The following is a 27,970-nucleotide window of genomic DNA, read 5'->3' on the forward strand; positions in this document are numbered from 1 at the left end:
TAAGACCAGCGGACCAAAGCAGCAACCACTATCGATCAAGAGGAGCGTAGATCGGAAGGATCCAACCTGAAGACACACTAACGTAGAGGGACGAAGACTGCATCCGAGCTGATCAACCAAATACATCCACCGACCGAATACTGCGAGATCCGCCGGAGACACACCTCCACACGTCCCTCGACAATGTTAGACGCTCCACCAGCTTGCCGACAGGTAGAGGGGAAGTGTATCGACATGCTCGCCGATGGAGATCGGAGGCGGGAGGCATTGCCCTAGTCGGCTTGCGAAAGGGAGAAAGAAAGACATGAAGACGATTGCAGGGGTGTTCAATGCTCAAGATATTTGCCTTGGACATATTTCAAATAAAACTTCATGAAACAATTTTTTTTGTGCCAAAAGTACTTCTCAAAGTTGCACGAACACATTATTGCATATACACGAACATCTTTTTAGATGACATAAACATACTTTAAGTTAAAAAATCTTACATAATATTTTATGCGAGTATCTTATTTGGCACGCGTACTCTTCCAGCAAACTACCCTCTCCGTCCCCCAATATTGTGAGACAGAGGGTAGTACTCCTACCGTAGTGTATATATGCATGTATGATGCACAGTCGTGCCGTGCACTAGTTGCTTGGGCACAAGCAAAGAAGCTATTAACCTGCGTTGTGCCAAGGGCGGCACAAGGGTCCACGAGTGTTACATATGGGTCTGTGCAGGCCGGCTGATGAGTGGTGGGGACTTGCATATAATATAAGCTGTATCAGAAAACTTGCTTAAGCAATACCCCATCTGTCGTTCATGTAAGATTCCTCCTTGATTGCGCGCATGAAAGCGCCACCTTCTGTTGCATATAGCTGCTGCGGTTCTACACGCAGAAGGTGGGAATGTGTACACTACACCTACTGTTTGCATTGACTCGAGACACGCACGCAGTGTCGAGTACTAGTACGCTGCAGTCGCTGCTGCTGTGCTTGGTAGAGCATAAACAACTGACAATCTACGCTTTAACTAAAGCGATCCACACCAGCCCAAGGAGCATGGAGCACTGCCAGAGGCCAAGACTAGGAGTTCACAAAGAGCATGTGATGGGAGTGCCCATGGGAACTCAACTGCTAGCTGGGTTTTAGATCTGACCTTGGGGCTTGGTGACTGGGGAAGTGCATGCAAACACACTAGCTTAGTTTATAGACGCCCGAGATGGCATCCAACGCCCATCTTTGAACAATGCACTACATGCATGCGTACCGGCCATGCCATGGATGCAAAGTGAGAAAGTTTGCTGGGACTCAAAACCCAATGAATCAAATGGGAAAACACGATTAATCAAATAAAAAGTCTGGGTCCATACCAACAAAGAGGCAAATGAGGCATGCTGACATGGATGATGGGTGTGTGGAGGTGTGTAGTTAGAGGAGCCTTGACATGGATGATGGGCGTAGCAAAAATTAGGTTACTACCAAGAAAATTTGGTCTCCGTTCAATTTTAGGTCTACTGTTGGAGCCGTTTTTTCAGGCCAAAAAATCTAAAATTTCAGTTTATAGATATTGGACTCATTTTTTTTATTTTATTTTTGCCTGTTGCTGAAGATGTTCTTAGTGTAGTGGAATATGTGTATATTTTCTGTTATTTTGCTCTATGAAGTTAGGTTGGCATCCATGTGAAAATATGTTAAGAGATGGACTAGTTAAGAGTAATTTAATATTTTGAATGCAAAACTCATGTAGTAAGAGAATATTAGTGACTGGTGACGATTCACTGAAAAAAGTTGATTGGTGAAGAGTTAGGAATAATGCATGTTTAATCACATTTATCAGTTAATGACATTATAGTAACTAATTATCTTTCCTCTTTGCAACTGGCCCCTACATCCAGTTTGAATATTTCGGTGGAAATGTGCACGCGAGCTATATGCACTTCGCATTTGCAAGTGTTGCCTATGCTGCTGTTAGCTAGGTATAGGGTATAATCAAGTACGTAGCTAGATGAGGGCTAAGAGCCGGGTGACAAAAACTGACAACCTCCGCTTTAACTAAACCTCCGCTTTAACTGGCACAGGAGATAAATGCATGCATAGAGCACTCAACTGCTAACTGAGTTTAGATCTGACACGAGTTTTCCCGTTTAGTTTATGATGCCTGAGGCGGCATCCAACGCGAATCTTTTGCTTTGAGCAACCTAGTATGTCTCAAGATGCACCACATGCGCATGCACTGGCCATGCCATGGAAGCACGTTATCGCCACCTTCCCGATAATCTATGAACTGCCCATCTAATAATACGCATACACACTGTTAGACTTAGAGATATATTCTTGTTGTAATCTCAAACTAACTCTATCTCTTCCTCTACCGTAGCTCTTTCTATCTCCTATGTAACTACCGAATCCCAAAGAGATCGGAGCAATCTTGTAAGCCACGGCAGGGGCGTTTTCCTGCCTAAATCAATATATAGACATGCGGCTCCCTCACGAGGGAGTAGGAACGCTTCCACCTGACATGGTATACAGAGCCATCCTCTTCCCATCGATCTAGCCAGCAACCTCCTTCCTCGACAACCCTCGCCATGGCGTCCTCATCCACAGTTTCCCTCAACCTTGGTGCTCTCCCATCTGAGAAGCTCACCAAGACCAATTTCATCCTATGGAAGGCATAGGTCATGCCGGGCTTGCGAGGAGCGCAGGTCACCGGCCTCCTGGACGGATCAGATGCAGCGCCACCGAAGACGGTGCAGCAGCAGCAGGCGGACAAAACTGAAGGAAATATGCCCTAGAGGCAATAATAAAGTTATTATTTATTTCCTTATATCATGATAAATGTTTATTATTCATGCTAGAATTGTATTAACCGGAAACATAATACATGTGTGAACACATAAATAAACAGAGTGTCACTAGTATGCCTCTACTTGACTAGCTCGTTAATCAAAGATGGTTATGTTTCCTAACCATGAACAATGAGTTGTTATTTGATTAACGAGGTCACATCATTAGTTGAATGATCTGATTGACATGACCCATTCCATTAGCTTACCACCCGATCGTTTAGTATGTTGTTGTTGCTTTCTTCATGACTTATACATGTTCCTATGACTATGAGATTATGCAACTCCCGTTTGCCGGAGGAACACTTTGTGTGCTACCAAACGTCACAACGTAAATGGGTGATTATAAAGGAGCTCTACAGGTGTCTCCAAAGGTAGATGTTGGGTTGGCGTATTTCGAGATTAGGATTTGTCACTCCGATTGTCGGAGAGGTATCTCTGGGCCCTCTCGGTAATGCACATCACATAAGCCTTGCAAGCATTGTAACTAATAAGTTAGTTGCGAGATGATGTATTACGGAACGAGTAAAGAGACTTGCCGGTAACGAGATTGAACTAGGTATTGGATACCGACGATCGAATCTCGGGCAAGTAACATACCGATGACAAAGGGAACAACGTATGTTGTTATGCGGTCTGACCGATAAAGATCTTCGTAGAATATGTAGGAGCCAATATGGGCATCCAGGTCCCGCTATTGGTTATTGACCGGAGATTTGTCTCAGTCATGTCTGCATTGTTCTCGAACCGTAGGGTCCGCACGCTTAACGTTACGATGACAGTTATTATGAGTTTATGCATTTTGATGTACCAAAGTTAGTTCGGAGTCCCGGATGTGATCACGGACATGACGAGGAGTCTCGAAATGGTCGAGACATAAAGATTGATATATTGGAAGCCTATATTTGGACATCGGAATTGTTCCGGGTGAAATCGGCATTTTACCGGAGTACCGGGGGGTTACCGGAACCCCCCGGGGGGTTATTGGGCCTTCATGGGCCTTGAGGGAGAAGAGAGAAGGAGGCAGGAGGTGGCCGCGCGCCCCTCCCCTTCCTAGTCCGAATAGGAGAAGGGAAGGGGGGCGCCCCCCCCCCTTTCCTTCCTCTCTTCCACCTCTTTCCCCCCCTTCTCCTTCTCCAACTAGGAGTCCTACTCCCGGTGGGAGTAGGACTCCCTCTTGGCGCGCCCACCTTGGCCGGCCGCCCCTCCCCTTGGCTCCTTTATATACGAAGGCAGGGAGGCACCCTAGAACACACAAGTTGATCCTTGAGATCGTTCCTTAGCCGTGTGCGGTGCACCCCTCCACCATATTCCACCTCGGTCATACCGTTGTAGTGCTTAGGCGAAGCCCTGCGTCGGTAGAACATCATCATCGTCATCACGCCGTCGTGCTGACGAAACTCTTCCCCGACGCTTTGCTGGATCGGAGCCCGGGGAACGTCATCGAGCTGTACGTGTGCTAAGAACTCGGAGGTGCCGGAGTAACGGTGCTTGGATCGGTCGGATCGGGAAGACGTATGACTACTTCCTCTACGTTGCGTCAACGCTTCCGTTGCGGTCTACGAGGGTACATAGACAACACTCCCCCCTCTCGTTGCTATGCATCACCATGATCTTGCGTGTGCGTAGGAAAATTTTGAAATTACTACGAAACCCTACAGTGGCATCCAAGCCTAGGTTTTATGGTTTGATGTTATATGCACGAGTAGAACAGAAGTGAGTTGTGGGCGATATAAGTCATACTGCCTACCAGCATGTCATACTTTGGTTCGGCGGTATTGTTGGACGAGGCGACCCGGACCGACATTACGCGTACGCTTACGCGAGACCGGTTCTCCCGACGTGCTTTGCACATAGGTGGCTTGCGGGCGACTGTCTCTCCAACTTTAGTTAACCCAAGTGTGGCTACGCCCGGTCCTTGCGAAGGTTAAAACGGCATCAACTTGACAAACTATCGTTGTGGTTTTGATGCGTAGGTGAGATTGGTTCTTGCTTAAGCCCGTAGCAACCACGTAAAACTTGCAACAACAAAGTAGAGGACGTCTAACTTGTTTTTGCAGGGCATGTTGTGATGTGATATGGCCAAGACATGATGCTAAATTTTATTGTATGAGATGATCATGTTTTGTAACCGAGTTATCGGCAACTGGCAGGAGCCATATGGTTGTCGCTTTATTGTATGCAATGCAATCGCGATGTAATGCTTTACTTTATCACTAAGCGGTAGCGATAGTCGTAGAAGCATAAGATTGGCGAGACGACAACGATGCTACGATGGAGATCAAGGTGTCGCGCCGGTGACGATGGTGATCACGACGGTGCTTCGGAGATGGAGATTACAGGCACAAGATGATGATGGCCATATCATATCACTTATATTGATTCCATGTGATGTTTATCTTTTTATGCATCTTATCTTGCTTTGATTGACGGTAGCATTATAAGATGATCTCTCACTAAATTATCAAGAAGTGTTCTCCCTGAGTATGCACCGTTGCGAAAGTTCTTCGTGCTGAGACACCACGTGATGATCGGGTGTGATAGGCTCTACGTTCAAATACAACGGGTGCAAAACAATTGCACACGCGGAATACTCAGGTTATACTTGACGAGCCAAGCATATACAGATATGGCCTCAGAACACGGAGACCGAAAGGTCGAGCGTGAATCATATAGTAGATATGATCAACATAATGATGTTCACCGATGAAACTACTCCATCTCACGTGATGATCGGACATGGTTTAGTTGATTTGGATCACGTGGTCACTTAGAGGATTAGAGGGATGTCTATCTAAGTGGGAGTTCTTAAGTAATATGATTAATTGAACTTAAATTTATCATGAACTTAGTACCTGATAGTATCTTGCTTGTTTATGTTTGATTGTAGATAGATGGCTCGTGCTGTTGTTCCGTTGAATTTTAATGCGTTCCTTGAGAAAGCAAAGTTGAAAGATGATGGTAGCAATTACACGGACTGGGTCCGTAACTTCAGGATTATCCTCATTGCTGCACAGAAGAATTACGTCCTGGAAGCACCGCTGGGTGCCAGGCCTGCTGCTGGAGCAACACCAGATGTTATGAACGTCTGGCAGAGCAAAGCTGATGACTACTCGATAGTTCAGTGTGCCATGCTTTACGGCTTAGAATCGGGACTTCAACGACGTTTTGAACGTCATGGAGCATATGAGATGCTCCAGGAGTTGAAGTTAAGATTTCAAGCAAATGCCCGAATTGAGAGATATGAAGTCTCCAATAAGTTCTATAGCTGCAAGATGGAGGAGAACAGTTCTGTCAGTGAGCATATACTCAAAATGTCTGGGTATAATAATCACTTGATTCAATTGGGAGTTAATCTTCCAAATGATTGCGTCATTGACAGAATTCTCCAATCACTGTCACCAAGCTACAAGAGCTTCGTGATGAACTATAATATGCAAGGGATGAATAAGACTATTCCCGAGCTCTTCGCAATGCTGAAAGCTGCGGAGGTAAAAATCAAGAAGGAGCATCAAGTGTTGATGGTCAACAAGACCACTAGTTTCAAGAAAAAGGGCAAAGGGAAGAAGAAGGGGAACTTCAAGAAGAACGGCAAACAAGTTGCTGCTCAAGAGAAGAAACCCAAGTCTGGACCTAAGCCTGAAACTGAGTGCTTCTACTGCAAGCAGACTGGTCACTGGAAGCGGAACTGCCCCAAGTATTTGGCGGATAAGAAGGATGGCAAGGTGAACAAAGGTATATGTGATATACATGTTATTGATGTGTACCTTACTAATGCTCATAGTAGCACCTGGGTATTTGATACTGATTCTGTTGCTAATATTTGCAACTCAAAATAGGGACTACGGATTAAGCGAAGATTGGCTAAGGACGAGGTGACGATGCGCGTGGGAAACGGTTCCAAAGTCGATGTGATAGCGGTCGTCACGCTACTGTTGGGGAACGTAGTAATTTCAAAAAATTTCCTACGCACACGCAAGATCATGGTGATGCATAGCAACGAGGGGAGAGTATGATCTATGTACCCTTGTAGATCACAACGGAAGCGTTGACACAACGTAGAGGAAGTAGTCGTACGTCTTCTTCCCGATCCGACCGATCCAAGCACCATTACTCCGGCACCTCCGAGTTCTTAGCACACGTACAGCTCGATGATGATCCCCGGGCTCCGATCCAGCAAAGCTTCGGGGAGGAGTTCCGTCAGCACGACGGCGTGGTGACGATCTTGATGTATTACCGACGCAGGGCTTCGCCTAAGCACTACAACGATATGATCAAGGTGGAATATGGTGGCAGGGGGCACCGCACACGGCTAAGGAACGATCTCAATGATCAACTTGTGTGTCTAGAGGTGCCCCCTGCCTCCGTATATAAAGGAGCCAAGGGGGAGGGGTGCGGCCAGCCCTATGGAGGCGCAGGAGGAGTCCTGCTCCTACCGGGAGTAGGACTCCCCCCCCCAATCCTATTCCAAATAGGACTCCCAAGGGGGAAAGAGAGAGAGAGGTGGCCGGCCACCTCTCCTAGTCCTAATAGGACTAGGGGAGGGGGGGAGGCGCGCAGCCCACTATGGGCAGCCCCTTTCACCTTTCCACTAAAGCCCAATAAGGCCCATATGACTCCTGGGGGGTTCCGGTAACCTTCCGGTAATCCGGTAAAATCCTGATTTCACCCGGAACACTTCCGATGTCCAGACATAGGCTTCCAATATATCAATCTTTATGTCTCGACCATTTCGAGACTCCTCGTCATGTCCGTGATCACACCCGAGACTCCGAAGAACCTTCGGTACATCAAAATGCATAAACTCATAATAACTGTCATCGTAACGTTAAGCGTGCGGACCCTACAGTTCGAGAACAATGTAGACATGACCGAGACACGTCTCCGGTCAATAACCAATAGCGGGACCTGGATGCCCATATTGGCTCCTACATATTCTACGAAGATCTTTATCGGTCAGACCGCATAACAACATACGTTGTTCCCTTTGTCATCGGTATGTTACTTGCCCGAGATTCGATCGTCGGTATCCAATACCTAGTTCAATCTTGTTACCGGCAAGTCTCTTTACTCGTTCTGTAATACATCATCTCACAACTACCATATTAGTTGTAATGCTTGCAAGGCTTATGTGATGTGCATTACCGAGAGGGCCCAGAGATACCTCTCCGACAATCGGAGTGACAAAACCTAATCTCGAAATACGCCAACCCAACATGTACCATTGGAGACACCTGTAGTACTCCTTTATAATCACCCAGTTACGTTGTGACGTTTGGTAGTACCCAAAGTGTTCCTCCGGTAAACGGGAGTTGCATAATCTCATAGTTATAGGAACATGTATAAATCATGAAGAAAGCAATAGCAGCATACTAAACGATCGGATGCTAAGCTAATGGAATGGGTCATGTCAATCAGATCATTCAACTAATGATGTGACCTCGTTAATCAAATAACAACTCATTGTTCATGGTTAGGAAACATAACCATCTTTGATTAACGAGCTAGTCAAGTAGAGGCATACTAGTGACACTTTGTTTGTCTATGTATTCACACATGTATTATGTTTCCGGTTAATACAATTCTAGCATGAATAATAAACATTTATCATGATTATAAGGAAATAAATAATAACTTTATTATTGCCTCTAGGGCATATTTCCTTCAGCTACCTCTACATCTACCTTCGGGATTAATATTAGACCTAAATAATTGTTATTTGGTGCCAGCGTTGAGCATGAACATTATATCTGGATCTTGTTTAATGCGAGACGGTTATTCATTTAAATCAGAGAATAATGGTTGTTCTATTTATATGAGTAATATCTTTTATGGTCATGCACCCTTGAAGAGTGGTCTATTCTTATTGAATCTCGATAGTAGTAATACACATATTCATAATGTTGAAGCCAAAAGATGCAGAGTTGATAATGATAGTGCAACTTATTTGTGGCACTGCCGTTTAGGTCATATCGGTGTAAAGCGCATGAAGAAACTCCATACTGATGGACTTTTGGAACCACTTGATTATGAATCACTTGGTACTTGCGAACCGTGCCTCATGGGCAAGATGACTAAAACACCGTTCTCCGGTACTATGGAGAGAGCAACAGATTTGTTGGAAATCATACATACAGATGTATGTGGTCCGATGAATGTTGAGGCTCGTGGCGGATATCGTTATTTTCTCACCTTCACAGATGACTTAAGCAGATATGGGTATATCTACTTAATGAAACATAAGTCTGAAACATTTCAAAAGTTCAAAGAATTTCAGAGTGAAGTTGAAAATCATCGTAACAAGAAAATAAAGTTTCTACGATCTGATCATGGAGGAGAATATTTGAGTTACGAGTTTGGTGTACATTTGAAAAATTGTGGAATAGTTTCGCAACTCACGCCACCCGGAACACCACAGCGTAATGGTGTGTCCGAACGTCGTAATCGTACTTTACTAGATATGGTGCGATCTATGATGTCTCTTACTGATTTACCGCTATCGTTTTGGGGATACGCTCTAGAGACGGCCGCATTCACGTTAAATAGGGCACCATCAAAATCCGTTGAGACGACGCCTTATGAACTATGGTTTGGCAAGAAACCAAAGTTGTCGTTTCTGAAAGTTTGGGGCTACGATGCTTATGTGAAAAAGCTTCAACCTGATAAGCTCGAACCCAAATCGGAGAAATGTGTCTTCATAGGATATCCAAAGGAAACTATTAATTGGATACACCTTCTATCACAAATCCGAAGGCAAGACTTTTGTTGCTAAATTCGGAAACTTTCTGGAGAAGGAGTTTCTCTCGAAGGAAGTGAGTGGGAGGAAAGTAGAACTTGACGAGGTAACTGTACCTGCTCCCTTATTGGAAAGTACTACATCACAGAAAACTGTTTCAGTGACACCTACACCAGTTAGTGAGGAAGCTAATGATGATGATCATGAAACTTCAGATCAAGACACTACTGAACCTCGTAGATCAACCAGAGTAAGATCCGCGCCAGAGTGGTACGGTAATCCTGTTCTGGAAATCATGCTACTAGATCATGATGAACCTACGAACTATGAAGAAGCGATGGTGAGCCCAGATTCTGCAAAATGGCTTGAAGCCATGAAATCTGAGATGGGATCCATGTATGAGAACAAAGTATGGACTTTGGTTGACTTGCCCGTTGATCGGCAAGCAATTGAGAATAAATGGATCTTCAAGAAGAAGACTGACGCTGACGGTAATAATACTGTCTACAAAGCTCGACTTGTCGCAAATGGTTTTCGGCAAGTTCAAGGGTTTGACTACGATGAGACCTTCTCACCCGTAGCGATGCTTAAGTCTGTCCGAATCATGTTAGCAATTGCCGCATTTTATGATTATGAAATTTGGCAGATGGATGTCAAAACTGCATTCCTGAATGGATTTCTGGAGGAAGAGTTGTATATGATGCAGCCAGAAGGTTTTGTAGATCCAAAGGGAGCTAACAAAGTGTGCAAACTCCAGCGATCCATTTATGGACTGGTGCAAGCCTCTCGGAGTTGGAATAAACGTTTTGATAGTGTGATCAAAGCATTTGGTTTTATACAGACTTTCGGAGAAGCCTGTATTTACAAGAAAGTGAGTGGGAGCTCTGTAGCATTTCTGATATTATATGTGGATGACATATTACTGATTGGAAATGATATAGAATTTCTGGATAGCATAAAGGGATACTTGAATAAGAGTTTTTCAATGAAAGACCTCGGTGAAGCTGCTTACATATTAGGCATTAAGATCTATAGAGATAGATCAAGACGCTTAATTGGACTTTCACAAAGCACATACCTTGACAAGATTTTGAAAAAGTTCAAAATGGATCAAGCAAAGAAAGGATTCTTGCCTGTGTTACAAGGTGTGAAGTTGAGTCAGACTCAATGCCCGACCAATGCAGAAGATAGAGAAAAATGAAAGATGTTCCCTATGCTTCAGCCATAGGCTCTATCATGTATGCAATGCTGTGTACCAGACCTGATGTGTGCCTTGCTATAAGTTTGGCAGGGAGGTACCAAAGTAATCCAGGAGTGGATCACTGGACAGCGGTCAAGAACATCCTGAAGTACCTGAAAAGGACTAAGGAAATGTTTCTCGTATATGGAGGTGACAAAGAGCTCATCGTAAAAGGTTACGTTGATGCAAGCTTTGACACTGATCCGGATGATTCTAAATCGCAAACCGGATACGTGTTTACATTAAACGGTGGAGCTGTTAGTTGGTGCAGTTCTAAACAAAGCGTCGTAGCGGGATCTACATGTGAAGCTGAGTACATAGCTGCTTCGGAAGCAGCAAATGAAGGAGTCTGGATGAAGGAGTTCATATCCGATCTAGGTGTCATACCTAGTGCATCGGGTCCAATGAAAATCTTTTGTGACAATACTGGTGCAATTGCCTTGGCAAAGGAATCCAGATTTCACAAGAGAACCAAGCACATCAAGAGACGCTTCAATTCCATCCGGGATCTAGTCCAGGTGGGAGACATAGAGATTTGCAAGATACATACGGATCTGAATGTTGCAGACCTGTTGACTAAGCCTCTTCCACGAGCAAAACATGATCAGCACCAAGGCTCCATGGGTGTTAGAATCATTACTGTGTAATCTAGATTATTGACTCTAGTGCAAGTGGGAGACTGAAGGAAATATGCCCTAGAGGCAATAATAAAGTTATTATTTATTTCCTTATATCATGATAAATGTTTATTATTCATGCTAGAATTGTATTAACCGGAAACATAATACATGTGTGAATACATAAACAAACAGAGTGTCACTAGTATGCCTCTACTTGACTAGCTCGTTAATCAAAGATGGTTATGTTTCCTAACCATGAACAATGAGTTGTTATTTGATTAACGAGGTCACATCATTAGTTGAATGATCTGATTGACATGACCCATTCCATTAGCTTACCACCCGATCGTTTAGTATGTTGCTGTTGCTTTCTTCATGAATTATACATGTTCCTATGACTATGAGATTATGCAACTCCCGTTTGCCGGAGGAACACTTTGTGTGCTACCAAACGTCACAACGTAAATGGGTGATTATAAAGGAGCTCTACAGGTGTCTCCAAAGGTAGATGTTGGGTTGGCGTATTTCGAGATTAGGATTTGTCACTCCGATTGTCGGAGAGGTATCTCTGGGCCCTCTCGGTAATGCACATCACATAAGCCTTGCAAGCATTGTAACTAATAAGTTAGTTGCGAGATGATGTATTACGGAACGAGTAAAGAGACTTGCCGGTAACGAGATTGAACTAGGTATTGGATACCGACGATCGAATCTCGGGCAAGTAACATACCGATGACAAAGGGAACAACGTATGTTGTTATGCGGTCTGACCGATAAAGATCTTCGTAGAATATGTAGGAGCCAATATGGGCATACAGGTCCCGCTATTGGTTATTGACCGGAGATTTGTCTCAGTCATGTCTGCATTGTTCTCGAACCGTAGGGTCCGCACGCTTAACGTTACGATGACAGTTATTATGAGTTTATGCATTTTGATGTACCAAAGTTAGTTCGGAGTCCCGGATGTGATCACGGACATGACGAGGAGTCTCGAAATGGTCGAGACATAAAGATTGATATATTGGAAGCCTATATTTGGACATCGGAATTGTTCCGAGTGAAATCGGCATTTTACCGGAGTACCGGGGGGTTACCGGACCCCCCCGGGCGGTTATTGGGCCTTCATGGGCCTTGAGGGAGAAGAGAGAAGGAGGCAGGAGGTGGCCGCGCGCCCCTCCCCTTCCTAGTCCGAATAGGACAAGGGAAGGGGGGCGGCGCCGCCCCCCCTTTCCTTCCTCTCTTCCACCTCTTTCCCCCCTTCTCCTTCTCCAACTAGGAGTCCTACTCCCGGTGGGAGTAGGACTCCCTCTTGGCGCGCCCACCTTGGCCGGCCGCCCCTCCCCTTGGCTCCTTTATATACGGAGGCAGGGGGGCACCCTAGAACACACAAGTTGATCCTTGAGATCGTTCCTTAGCCGTGTGCGGTGCCCCCCTCCACCATATTCCACCTCGATCATACCGTTGTAGTGCTTAGGCGAAGCCCTGCATCGGTAGAACATCATCATCGTCATCACGCCGTCGTGCTGACGAAACTCTTCCCCGACGCTTTGCTGGATCGGAGCCCGGGGAACGTCATCGAGCTGTACGTGTGCTAAGAACTCGGAGGTGCCGGAGTAACGGTGCTTGGATCGGTCAGATCGGGAAGACGTACGACTACTTCCTCTACGTTGCGTCAACGCTTCCGTTGCGGTCTACGAGGGTACGTAGACAACACTCTCCCCTCTCGTGGCTATGCATCACCATGATCTTGCGTGTGCGTAGGAAAATTTTGAAATTACTACGAAACCCTACAAAAACCACCGCCCCGGAACCCAATTCGCTGTATGCGCGGTGGATATCAAAAGATCAGCAAGTTCCGAGCCATCTCCTGAATTCTCTGTCAATGGAGATCCTCGCCCAAGTTGCGAGCAAGGAGACAGCATTCGATCTCTGGACTGCCATCACCACCCTGTTCGCCTCGCAGTCCTAATCGCGCATCACCAACCTATGCATCGCCATCACCAACACAAAGAAAGGCTCCATGTCCAGCAGCGCCTTTATCTCCAAGATGAAGAGCTTGGGAGATGAGCTTGCAGCTGCAGGTCGCCCCGTCTCGGACCCGGAGATGGTGGACTATGTTCTTGCCGGCCTCGACAGAGATTATGACCCTGTTGTGGCAGCGATCGGTGCAGTAAAGAACCAAATCTCTGTGGACGATCTGTTTGCTCAGATTGCGGCGTTCGATCAGCGCATGGAGATGCTCGGCGATGGTCCTGAAGCCGGCTTCAAAACTTCCACCAATATGGTGTACAGAGGGCGTGGGCGCGGCTATGGCAGAGGACGCGGACGCAGCAACAGGGGCCGCGGCCGAGGCAGGCGCCCTTCCCTAACTCCATCTGGCGGCAACAGCAGCGGCGGCCGCCGCGGTCGTCCACAACAGCAGCGACAGCAACAAACCAGGAACTATCCAGAATGCCAGATATGTTACAAGCACCATCCAGGAGGTGCTCGTGACTGTTGGCACAGGTATGATGAAGATGAACAGGAGGAGAAGGGGGCCAACATGGTCACTGACTCCTACGGTGTCGACACGAACTGGTATGCGGATACCGGGGCTACAAACCACATCACGGGGGAGCTCGACAAGCTGACGATTCGAGACAAGTACCGTGGAGGAGACCAAGTACACACCGCAAGTGGTTCTGGTATGGATATTACTCATGTTGGTAGTTCAATTGTTAAAACCCCCACAAATTTTTTTCATCTAAATAGAATTTTACATGTGCCCGAAACATCAAAAAGTCTTCTTTCTGTCCATAGATTTACCCTTGATAATCGTGTTCTCATCGAGTTTTATCCTTATTTTTTCTTGGTTAAGGACTTGGACACGAGGAGGGTACTTCTTAGGGGCAAGTGCGTGGGAGGTCTTTACCCAATCATATCTTCATCAACATCATCAAATAAACAAGCCTTTGTTGCGATCAAGCCTTCTTCAGCAAAGTGGCACAGTAGATTAGGTCATCCATTGTCAGTTATTGTTAAGCTTGTTCTTAGTAGAAATAAACTTCCCCATTGTGTTGAGTCTAGCATTGAGTCTGTTTGTGATCCTTGTCAACAAGCTAAAAGTCATCAGCTACCATATCCTATTTCTATCAGCATTTCCTCTGCCCCCCTACAGCTTGTATTTTCAGATGTTTGGGGGCCAGCTCCTACCTCTGTTGGTAGACACTCATACTATGTTAGCTTCATTGATGACTATAGCAAATTTACCTGGATCTATCTTCTTAAGAAACGATCTGAAGTGTTTCAAGTTTTCAAGAATTTTCAAAATCTCGTTGAATGAAAACTAAACACTAAGATCATTGCTATGCAGACTGACTGGGGAGGTGAATACAAGAAGCTTAACTTGTTTTTTGAAGAACTTGGCATCTCACACCATGTGTCATGTCCTCATGCCCATCAACAGAACGGTTCCGCTGAAAGGAAACACCGTCACGTTGTTGAAGTAGGGCTAGCCTTACTAGCAAATGCATCGATGCCATTAAAGCAAGGTTGTCAGAATCGCGATTTTGAATCGGATTGGAGCTCCGATGGTAAGATCGCAAATGGTAGAATCTTCACTATCAGGATCGTAGAAACGTAGATTCTACGAACTAAAATTGTAGAATCATAGGGGTTAGTTTGGATTGTAAAGTCGTAGAATCGTATAACAGAATCGCGATTCTGACAACCTTGCATTAAAGTTTTGGGATGAAGCCTTCTTGACTGCCACCTATCTTATAAATCTTCTTCCTAGCAAAGTTATCAACTATGAGATTCCTCTCACACGTCTTCTTGGCACTACTCCTGATTACAAATCACTACGTGTGTTTGGTTGTGCTTGCTGGCCCAACCTTCGTCCATATAATACACGTAAACTTGCTTTTCGCTCCAAGAAGTGTGTCTTCCTTGGGTATAGTCCCATCCATAAAGGAGTCAAGTGCCTAGATGTTTTCACCGGTAGGATATATATCTCTCGAGACGTCGTGTTTGATGAATCCGTATACCCTTTTGAGTCCCTTCATCCAAATGCCGGAGCACTCCTTAGAAAATAAATTCTTCTCCTTCCACCCAGTCTCCAAAACTTAGATCAAGGGGGCGACAATTGCACTAATCCAACTAATTATCCTACCAGTACTGGTGTTGTATCTGTTGGGTTTCGTAGTAATTTCAAAAAATTTCCTATGCACACGCAAGATCATGTGATGCATAGCAACGAGGGGGAGAGTGTTGTCTACGTACCCAACGCAGACCGACTGCGGAAGCGCTGACATGACGTAGAGGAAGTAGTCATACGTCTTCACGATCCAACCGATCAAGTACCAAAACTACGGCACCTCCGAGTTCGAGCACACGTTCAGCTCGATGACGATCCCCGGACTCCGATCCAGCAAAGTGTCGAGGAAGAGTTCCGTCAGCACGACGGCGTGGTGACGATCTTGATGAACTACAGCAGCAGGGCTTCGCCTAAACTCCGCTACAGTATTATCGAGGTATATGGTGGCAGGGGGCACCGCACACGGCTAAGGAATAGATCACGTGGATCAACTTGTGTGTTCTAGGGTGCCTCTACCCCAGTATATAAAGGAGCCAAGGGGTGAGGGGGGCGCCGGCCAGAGAGAGAGGCGCAGGAGGAGTCCTACTCCTTCCGGGAGTAGGACTCCCCCCCCCCCCAATCCTATTCCAACTAGGATTCCCAAGGGGGAAAGAGGGAGAAGGGTGGCCGGCCACCTCTCCTAGTCCTAATAGGACTAGGGGAAGGGGGGAGGCGCGCAGCCCTTGTGGGCAGCCCTTTCACCTTTCCACTAAGGCCCATGAAGGCCCATATGGCTCCCGGGGGGTTCTGGTAACCTCCCGGTAACCCGGTAAAATCCCGATTTCACCCGGAACACTTCCGATATCCAAATATAGGCTTCCAATATATCAATCTTTACGTCTCGACCATTTCAAGACTCCTCGTCATGTCCGTGATCACATCCGGGACTCCGAACAACCTTCGGTACATCAAAATGCATAAACTCATAATATAACTGTCATCGTAACCTTAAGCGTGCGGACCCTACGGGTTCGAGAACAATGTAGACATGACCGAGACACGTCTCCGGTCAATAACCAATAGCGGGACCTGGATGCCCATATTGGCTCCTACATATTCTACGAAGATCTTTATCGGTCAGACCGCATAACAACATACGTTGTTCCCTTTGTCATCGGTATGTTACTTGCCCGAGATTCGATCGCCGGTATCCAATACCTAGTTCAATCTCGTTACCGGCAAGTCTCTTTACTCGTTCCGTAATACATCATCTCACAACTACCATATTAGTTGTAATGCTTGCAAGGCTTATGTGATGTGTATTACCGAGAGGGCCCAGAGATACCTCTCCGACAATCGGAGTGACAAATCCTAATCTCGAAATACGCCAACCCAACATCTACCTTTGGAGACACCTGTAATGCTCCTTTATAATCACTCAGTTACGTTGTGACGTTTGGTAGCACCCAAAGTGTTCCTCCGGCAAACGGTAGTTGCATAATCTCATAGTCATAGGAACATGTATAAGTCATGAAGAAAGCAGTAGCAACATACTAAACGATCGTGTGCTAAGCTAATGGAATGGGTCATGTCAATCAGATCATTCAACTAATGATGTGACCTCGTTAATCAAATAACAACTCATTGTTCATGGTTAGGAAACATAACCATCTTTGATTAACGAGCTAGTCAAGTAGAGGCATACTAGTGACACTTTGTTTGTCTATGTATTCACACATGTATTATGTTTCCGGTTAATACAATTCTAGCATGAATAATAAACATTTATCATGATTATAAGGAAATAAATAATAACTTTATTATTGCCTCTAGGGCATATTTCCTTCAGTCTCCCACTTGCACTAGAGTCAATAATCTAGATTACACTGTAATGATTCTAACACCCATGGAGCCTTGGTGCTGATCATGTTTTGCTCGTGGAAGAGGCTTAGTCAACGGGTCTGCAACATTCAGATCCGTATGTATCTTGCAAATCTCTATGTCTTCCACCTGGACTAGATCCCGGATGGAATTGAAGCGTCTCTTGATGTGTTTGGTCCTTTTGTGAAATCTGGATTCCTTTGCCAAGGCAATTGCACCAGTATTGTCACAAAAGATTTTCATTGGACCCGATGCACTAGGTATGACACCTAGATCGGATATGAACTCCTTCATCCAGACTCCTTCGTTCGCTGCTTCCGAAGCAGCTATGTACTCCGCTTCACATGTAGATCCCGCTACGACGCTTTGTTTAGAACTGCACCAACTGACAGCTCCACCATTTAATGTAAACACGTATCCGGTTTGCGATTTAGAATCGTCCGGATCAGTGTCAAAGCTTGCATCAACGTAACCTTTTACGGTGAGCTCTTTGTCACCTCCATATACGAGAAACATATCCTTAGTCCTTTTCAGGTATCTAAGGATGTTCTTGACCGCTGTCCAGTGATCCACTCCTGGATTACTTTGGTACCTCCCTGCTAAACTTATAGCAAGGCACACATCAGGTCTGCTACACAGCATTGCATACAGGATAGATCCTATGGCTGATGCATAGGGAACATCTTTCATATTCTCTCTATCTTCTGCAGTGGTCGGGCATTGAGTCTTACTCAACTTCACACCTTGTAACACAGGCAAGAACCCTTTCTTTGCTTGATCCATTTTGAACTTCTTCAAAATTTTGTCAAGGTATGTGCTTTGTGAAAGTCCAATTAAGCGTCTTGATCTATCTCTATAGATCTTAATGCCTAATATGTAAGCAGCTTCACCGAGGTCTTTCATTGAAAAACTTTTATTCAAGTATCCCTTTATGCTATCCAGAAATTCTATATCATTTCCAATCAGCAATATGTCATCCACATATAATATCAGAAATGCTACAGAGCTCCCACTCACTTTCTTGTAAATACAGGCTTCTCCGAAAGTCCGTATAAAACCAAATGCTTTGATCACACTATCAAAACGTTTATTCCAACTCCGAGAGGCTTGCACCAGTCCATAAATGGATCGCTAGAGCTTGCACACTTTGTTAGCTCCCTTTGGATCGACAAAACCTTCCGGTTGCATCATATACAACTCTTCTTCCAGAAATCCATTCAGGAATGCAGTTTTGACATCCATCTGCCAAATTTCATAATCATAAAATGCGGCAATCGCTAACATGATTCGGACGGACTTAAGCATCGCTACGGGTGAGAAGGTCTCATCATAGTCAATCCCTTGAACTTGCCGAAAACCTTTTGCGACAAGTCGAGCTTTGTAGACAGTAACATTACCATCAGCGTCAGTCTTCTTAAAGATCCATTTATTCTCAATTGCTTGCCGATCATCGGGCAAGTCAACCAAAGTCCATACTTTGTTCTCATACATGGATCCCATCTCAGATTTCATGGCTTCAAGCCACTTTGCGGAATCTGGGCTCACCATCGCTTCTTCATAGTTCGTAGGTTCATCATGATCTAGTAGCATGACTTTCAGAACAGGATTACCGTACCACTCTGGCGCGGATCTTACTCTGGTTGATCTACGAGGTTCAGTAGCATCTTGATCTGAAGTTTCATGATCATTATCATTGGCTTCCTCACTAACTGGTGTAGGTGTCACTGAAACAGTTTTCTGTGATGAACTACTTTTCAGTAAGGGAGCAGGTACAGTTACCTCGTCAAGTTCTACTTTCCTCCCACTCACTTCTTTCGAGAGAAACTCCTTCTCTAGAAAGGATCCATTCTTAGCAACGAATGTCTTGCCTTCGGATCTGTGATAGAAGGTGTACCCAACAGTTTCCTTTGGGTATCCTATGAAGACACATTTCTCCGATTTGGGTTCGAGCTTATCAGGTTGAAGCTTTTTCACATAAGCATCGCAGCCCCAAACTTTAAGAAACGACAACTTTGGTTTCTTGCCAAACCACAGTTCATAAGGCGTCGTCTCAACGGATTTTGATGGTGCCCTATTTAACGTGAATGCAGCCGTCTCTAGAGCATAACCCCAAAACGATAGCGGTAAATCAGTAAGAGACATCATAGATCGCACCATATCTAGTAAAGTACGATTACGACGTTCGGACACACCATTACGCTGTGGTGTTCCGGGTGGCGTGAGTTGCGAAACTATTCCACAGTTTTTCAAATGTACACCAAACTCGTAACTCAAATACTCTCCTCCACGATCAGATCGTAGAAACTTTATTTTCTTGTTACGATGATTTTCAACTTCACTCTGAAATTCTTTGAACTTTTCACATGTTTCAGACTTATGTTTCATTAAGTAGATATATCCATATCTGCTTAAATCATCTGTGAAGGTGAGAAAATAACGATATCCGCCACGAGCCTCAATATTCATCAGATCACATACATCGGTATGTATGATTTCCAACAAATCTGTTGCTCTCTCCATAGTACCGGAGAACGGTGTTTTAGTCATCTTGCCCATGAGGCACGGTTCGCAAGTACCAAGTGATTCATAATCAAGTGGTTCCAAAAGTCCATCAGTATGGAGTTTCTTCATGCGCTTTACACCGATATGACCTAAACGACAGTGCTACAAATAAGTTGCACTTTCATTATCAACTCTGCATCTTTTGGCTTCAACATTATGAATATGTGTATTACTACTATCGAGATTCAATAAGAATAGACCACTCTCCAAGGGTGCATGACCATAGAAGATATTACTCATATAAATAGAACAACCATTATTCTCTGATTTAAATGAATAACCGTCTCGCATTAAACAAGATCCAGATATAATGTTCATGCTCAACGCTGGCACCAAATAACAATTATTTAGGTCTAATATTAATCCCGAAGGTAGATGTAGAGGTAGCGTGCCGACCGCGATCACATCGACTTTGGAACCGTTTCCCACGCGCATCGTCACCTCGTCCTTTGCCAGTGCCCGCTTATTCCGTAGTCCCTGTTTTGAGTTGCAAATATTAGCAACAGAACCAGTATCAAATACCCAGGTGCTACTGCGAGCTCTAGTAAGGTACACATCAATAACATGTATATCACATATACCTTTGTTCACCTTGCCATCCTTCTTATCCGCCAAATACTTGGGGCAGTTCCGCTTCCAGTGACCAGTCTGCTTGCAGTAGAAGCACTCAGTTTCAGGCTTAGGTCCAGACTTGGGTTTCTTCTCTTGAGCAGCAACTTGCTTGCCGTTCTTCTTGAAGTTCCCCTTCTTCTTCCCTTTGCCCTTTTTCTTGAAACTAGTGGTCTTGTTAACCATCAACACTTGATGCTCCTTCTTGATTTCTACCTCTGCAGCTTTCAGCATTGCGAAGAGCTCGGGAATAGTCTTGTTCATCCCTTGCATATTATAGTTCATCACGAAGCTCTTGTAGCTTGGTGGCAGTGATTGGAGAATTCTGTCAATGACGCAATCATCCGGAAGATTAACTCCCAATTGAATCAAGTGATTATTATACCCAGACATTTTGAGTATATGCTCACTGACAGAACTGTTCTCCTCCATCTTGCAGCTATAGAACTTATTGGAGACTTCATATCTCTCAATCCGGGCATTTGCTTGAAATATTAACTTCAACTCCTGGAACATCTCATATGCTCCATGACGTTCAAAACGTCGTTGAAGTCCCGATTCTAAGCCGTAAAGCATGGAACACTGAACTATCGAGTAGTCATCAGCTTTGCTCTGCCAGACGTTCATAACATCTGGCGTTGCTCCAGCAGCAGGCCTGGCACCCAGCGGTGCTTCCAGGACGTAATTCTTCTGAGCAGCAATGAGGATAATCCTCAAGTTACGGACCCAGTCCGTGTAATTGCTACCATCATCTTTTAACTTTGCTTTCTCAAGGAACGCATTAAAATTCAACGGAACAACAGCACGAGCCATCTATCTACAATCAACATAAACAAGCAAGATACTATCAGGTACTAAGTTCATGATAAATTTAAGTTCAATTAATCATATTACTTAAGAACTCCTACTTAGATAGACATCCCTCTAATCTTCTAAGTGATTACGTGATCCAAATCAACTAAACCATGACCGATCATCACATGAGATGGAGTAGTTTTCAATGGTGAACATCGTTTATGTTGATCATATCTACTATATGATTCACGCTCGACCTTTCGGTCTCCGTGTTTCGAGGCCATATCTGCATATGCTAGGCTCGTCAAGTTTAACCTGAGTATTCTGCGTGTGCAAAACTGGCTTGCACCCGTTGTAGATGGATGTAGAGCTTATCACACCCGATCATCACGTGGTGTCTGGGCACGATGAACTTTGGCAACGGTGCATACTCAGGGAGAACACTTCTTGATAATTTAGTGAGAGATCATCTTATAATGCTACCGTCAATCAAAGCAAGATAAGATGCATAAAAAGATAAACATCACATGCAATCAATATAAGTGATATGATATGGCCATCATCATCTTGTGCTTGTGATCTCCATCTCCGAAGCACCGTCATGATCACCATCGTCACCGGCGCGACACCTTGATCTCCATCGTAGCATCGTTGTCGTCTCGCCAATCTTATGCTTCCACGACTATCACTACCGTTTAGTAATATTACATCGCGATTGCATTGCATACAATAAAACGACAACCATATGGCTCCTGCCAGTTGCCGATAACTCGGTTACAAAACATGATCATCTCATACAATAAAATTCAACATCATGCCTTGACCATATCACATCACAACATGCCCTGCAAAAACAAGTTAGACGTCCTCTACTTTGTTGTTCATGTTTTACGTGGCTGCTACGGGCTTAAGTAAGAACCAATCTCACCTACGCATCAAAACCACAACGATAGTTTGTCAAATAGACTCCGTTTTAACCTTCGCAAGGACCGGGCGTAGCCATACTTGGTTCAACTAAAATTGGAGAGACAGTCGCCCGCAAGCCACCTGTGTGCAAAGCACGTCAGGAGAACCGGTCTCGCGTAAGCGTACGCGTAATGTTGGTCCGGGTCGTCTCGTCCAACAATACCGCTGAACCAAAGTATGACATGCTGGTAGGCAGTATGACTTGTATCGTCCACAACTCACTTGTGTTCTACTCGTGCATATAACATCAACATAAATAACCTAGGCTCTGATACCACTGTTGGGTTTCGTAGTAATTTCAAAAAATTTCCTACGCACACGCAAGATCATGTGATGCATAGAAACGAGGGGGAGAGTGTTGTCTACGTACCCAATGCAGACCGACTGCGGAAGCGCTGACACGACGTAGAGGAAGTAGTCGTACGTCTTCACGATCCAACCGATCAAGTACCGAAACTACGGCACCTCCGAGTTTGAGCACACGTTCAGCTCGATGACGATCCCCGGACTCCGATCCAGCAAAGTGTCGGGGAAGAGTTCCGTCAGCACGACGGCGTGGTGACGATCTTGATGAACTACAGCAGCAGGGCTTCGCCTAAACTCCGCTACAGTATTATCGAGGTATATGGTGGCAGGGGGCACCGCACACGGCTAAGGAATAGATCACGTGGATCAACTTGTGTGTTCTAGGGTGCCTCTACCTCAGTATATAAAGGAGCCAAGGGGGGAGGGGGGCGCCGGCCAGAGAGAGAGGCGCAGGAGGAGTCCTACTCCTTCCGGGAGTAGGACTCCCCCCCCCCCCAATCCTATTCCAACTAGGATTCCCAAGGGGGAAAGAGGGAGAAGGGTGGCCGGCCACCTCTCCTAGTCCTAATAGGACTAGGGGAAGGGGGGAGGCACGCAGCCCTTGTGGGCAGCCCTTTCACCTTTCCACTAAGGCCCATGAAGGCCCATATGGCTCCCGGGGGGTTCCGGTAACCTCCCGGTAACCCGGTAAAATCCCGATTTCACCCGGAACACTTCCGATATCCAAATATAGGCTTCCAATATATCAATCTTTACGTCTCGACCATTTCGAGACTCCTCGTCATGTCCGTGATCACATCCGGGACTTCGAACAACCTTCGGTACATCAAAATGCATAAACTCATAATATAACTGTCATCGTAACCTTAAGCGTGCGGACCCTACGGGTTCGAGAACAATGTAGACATGACCGAGACACGTCTCCGGTCAATAACCAATAGCGGGACCTGGATGCCCATATTGGCTCCTACATATTCTACGAAGATCTTTATCGGTCAGACCGCATAACAACATACGTTGTCCCTTTGTCATCGGTATGTTACTTGCCCGAGATTCGATCGTCGGTATCCAATACCTAGTTCAATCTCGTTACCGGCAAGTCTCTTTACTCATTCCGTAATACATCATCTCACAACTACCATATTAGTTGTAATGCTTGCAAGGCTTATGTGATGTGTATTACCGAGAGGGCCCAGAGATACCTCTCCGACAATCGGAGTGACAAATCCTAATCTCGAAATACGCCAACCCAACATCTACCTTTGGAGACACCTGTAATGCTCCTTTATAATCACTCAGTTACGTTGTGACGTTTGGTAGCACCCAAAGTGTTCCTCCGGCAAACGGTAGTTGCATAATCTCATAGTCATAGGAACATGTATAAGTCATGAAGAAAGCAGTAGCAACATACTAAACGATCGTGTGCTAAGCTAATGGAATGGGTCATGTCAATCAGATCATTCAACTAATGATGTGACCTCGTTAATCAAATAACAACTCATTGTTCATGGTTAGGAAACATAACCATCTTTGATTAACGAGCTAGTCAAGTAGAGGCATACTAGTGACACTTTGTTTGTCTATGTATTCACACATGTATTATGTTTCCGGTTAATACAATTCTAGCATGAATAATAAACATTTATCATGATTATAAGGAAATAAATAATAACTTTATTATTGCCTCTAGGGCATATTTCCTTCAGTATCTACTCCTGTGCAGGACATTGTAGAAGACGCGGCAGAAATCGGTGCAGAAAATGATCCAAATTTTGGTGGAAATGAACCTATATTTCATGGGTCAGAAGAAGACGAAGTTGGCGCTGAACACGAGGGAGATCCGGGGTCACCTGGAACTGCTGTGCGCCAGGATTCCTCGGATCGGGTGCGCGGATCAGCCCTGGATCGCGCGTCGGGCAGGATCTGGCTGCGCCAGTCGGGCGTCGCCACGTCGTCACCTGCTGGGTCCGCCTCGCGCCCCACGCGCGGGTTAGCGAAAGTGACAGCGGCAGAAACCGCGTCGCCTGGCTCGGGATCTCCGCCCCGCATGCATCCACAGATCGGCGTGGGATCTTCTGTGGCCACCGAGTCGGGTGCAGTCACGTCTTCAGCCACACAGCATGCCACAGAGTCTGATCCAGTATCAGCTGTGCAAAGTGATTCCAGGATGCCATCAGGATCCTCTGCGGCAGATTCGTCTACATCATCTTCTGTGCAGAGGCATACACGTCATATAACTCAGCCACAGCTTGCTTCACGTGTCACAACTCGACTACAAAAAGGTATAAGCAATCTGAAAATCAGAACTGATGGCACTATACGATATGGCATGTTGTGTGTTGCAGGAGAACCGACAAGATTGGAGGATGCACTTGGAGATCCAAAGTGGAAAAATGCAATGGATGAAGAGTACAAGGCACTCATGAGTAATAAAACGTGGCATCTTGTGCCTGAGCAAAGAGGTAAAAATGTCATTGATTGTAAATGGGTTTACAGAATCAAGAAGAAGGCAGATGGTTCGATTGACAAATATAAAGCACGCCTAGTTGCAAAAGGCTTTAAGCAATGTTATGGTCTAGATTATGAAGATACTTTCAGTCCCGTTGTTAAGGCCACAACTATTAGACTTGTGTTAGCTATTGCAGTTTCCAAGGGATGAAGCTTAAGACAGCTAGATGTTAAGAACGCGTTCTTGCATGGTGTTCTGGAAGAGGAGGTTTACATAAGGCAACCACCTGGGTATGAAAACAAGAAAGTACCTCATTATGTGTGCAAGCTTGATAAGGCACTTTATGGTTTGAAACAGGCAGCAAGGGCATGGTACTCAAGGCTAAGCTCTCAGTTAAGGCGTCTTGGTTTTGTTGCATCTAAGGCTGACACTTCACTGTTCATCTACAATAAGGCAAACATAACTATATTTGTATTGGTATATCTTGATGATATCATAGTTGCAAGCTCTTTACAAAGTGCTATTAACGCTCTTCTGCATGATTTGAGTTCAGAGTTTGCTTTGAAGGATCTTGGTGATCTACATTTCTTCTTGGGCATAGAGGTAAAGAAGATTCAAGATGGCATAACATTTAACCAGGAAAAATATGCCACTGAACTTCTAGCTCGCATGGGGATGAAAGATTGTAAACCCTCATCCACACCATTATCCTCTTTAGAAAAGCTTTCAGCCTTTGAAGGTGAGCCACTCAAAGAAGAAGAGATCACAAAATACAGGAGTGCGGTAGGAGCTCTACAGTACTTGACATTAACAAGACCTAATATTTCCTTTGCTGTTAATAAGGTTTGTCAGTATCTTCATGCACCCACTACTGTACATTGGACAGCTGTTAAGAGGATTGTATGATACATAAGATATACTGTGAGCTTAGGTCTCCAAGTTAAACGTTCTAATTCCACTCTTGTTGTGCCTTCTCTGATGCTGACTGGGCAGGACGTAGTGATGACAGGAAGTCAATTGGAGGATTTGCCGTATTCTTTGGTTCAAATCTCATCTCTTGGAGTGCCAGAAAACAAGCCACAGTATCCAGGTCAAGTACTGAAGCTGAATACAAGTCACTAGCCAATGCAACTGCTGAAATCATTTGGGTTGAGTCATTGCTGAATGAATTGGGAATTAAGCAGAGTCGTGTGTCATGTTTGTGGTGTGACAACTTAGGAGCCACTTATCTTTCCGCAAATCCAGTATTTCATGGCAGAACCAAGCACATAGAAATTGACTTTCACTTTGTAAGAGAAAGGGTTGAAGAAAAGAAGTTAGACATGCGATTTATCCCATCCAGAGATCAAGTTGCAGATGGTTTACCAAAGCTTTGCTAGTGAAGCCCTTTGAGGAATTCAAGAGAGATTAAGGGAGGGTGTTAGACTTAGAGATATATTCCTGTTGTAATCTCAAACTAACTCTGTCTCTTCCTCTCCCGTAGCTCTTTCTATCTCCTATGTAACTACCGAATCCCAAAGAGATCGGAGCAATCTTGTAAGCCACGGCAGGGGCGTTTTCCTGCCTCAATCAATATATAAACACGCGGCTCCCTCACGAGGGAGTAGGAACGCTTCCACCTGACACACACCACTGACTAGCTTAGGCTCCTCACAGATCTGAGCATTGCCCACAAGCAACCAACTCCACGCAGCGATCAAGCAAGGAAGCTGGCTGCTCATGGCAATGGAAGTGGTGGCTGGTGCCATCGGAAACATGCTCCCCATCCTGGGCGAGCTGCTCATGGAGGAGCGCAACCCGCACAAGCGCATCAAGAAATATGTTAGAGTTTCTCTTGACGGACTTGAGACAATGCAGGTTGCCCTGGTCACGGTTGGTGAGGTGCCCTGGTCACGAGCTCAACAAACAAGTCAATCACTTGAAATAGGCTTTCAAACCATTTTCTTTCTAATGCACAACACACAATACAAGGCCAAACGATACAAGGTAGTGAGAAAGCACTCTTAGAAAGGAGGTCACGGGATAACCGGAACACACAGAATCGACAAACAACGCAATTACTCTAAGAGTCAGGTGACAACAACAAACAATCTACGCTTTAAGTAAGCTGACACATCAGCCCAAGAACCAACATACATAAATGTAGCGCTGCGAGAGGCCAAGACTACGAGTTCACAAGGAGCATGGGAGTGCCCGTGGGAACTCAATTGCGAGCTGGGTTTTAGATCTGACCTCGGGCCCTGGTGATTGGCGACACACATGCAAATGGACCTAATTTATATGACGCCCGAGGCGGCATCCAACGCGCATCTTTTGAATAACATACTACACATCCCAAGATGCACCACATGGCGCGCACCGGCCATGCCATGGATGCAGAGTGAATGTTTGTTGGAACTCAAAGCCCAATGACAAATGAAAAAAAAACACAATTAATCCAACAAAAAGTCCAGTTTCATGCCAACAAAGTGGTAAACAAGGCATACTGACATGGATGATGGGTGTGGGGAGGTGTGTAGTTAGAGGAGTGTTGACATGGAAGATGGCCGTAGCAAAATTTAGGTTACTACCATGAAAAATTTGTCTCCATGCAATTTTAGGTCTGCTATTGGAGCCGTTTTTCAAGCCAAAAAATCTAAAATTTCAGTTTTTAGATACTTGACTCATTTTTTTGGTCTGCTGGTTTTTTGTCTGCTGTTGAAGATGCTCTTAGCATAGTGGAATATGAGTATATTTCAGTTATTCTGCTCTATGAAGTTATCTCGGTGTCCATGTGAAAATATATTCAAGGAGATGGACAAGTTAAGAGTAATATCATATTTCAAATGCAAAATGCAGGTAGTAAGAGAATATCAGTGACCGGTGAAGATTCGCTGAAAAAAGTTGATTGATGAAGAGTTATGACTAATGCAGATTTAATCACA

General features: G+C 44.9%; 2 protein-coding genes across 2 annotated transcripts in view; both read left to right on the forward strand.

Moving 5' to 3' along the window:
* The window catches only part of LOC125543355 (disease resistance protein RGA5), a 120,733-nt gene that overhangs the window by 85,179 nt on the left and 7,584 nt on the right, over positions 1-27,970 (forward strand). The gene's annotated exons all lie outside the window — the stretch shown is intronic.
* On the forward strand, positions 13,445-27,905 carry LOC147988568 (uncharacterized). Its single transcript, XM_087535167.1, has 6 exons — positions 13,445-14,086; positions 24,288-24,879; positions 24,943-25,059; positions 25,600-25,785; positions 26,740-26,918; positions 27,885-27,905. The coding sequence occupies exons 1-6, from the start codon at positions 13,445-13,447 to the stop codon at positions 27,903-27,905; spliced, it is 1,737 nt and encodes a 578-aa protein (XP_087391293.1).

This window comes from Triticum urartu, chromosome 1A (genome assembly GCF_056163025.1).
Source record: "Triticum urartu cultivar PI428250 chromosome 1A, HENAU_Tu73, whole genome shotgun sequence".
In the NCBI taxonomy this organism is placed as follows: Eukaryota; Viridiplantae; Streptophyta; class Magnoliopsida; order Poales; family Poaceae; genus Triticum; species Triticum urartu.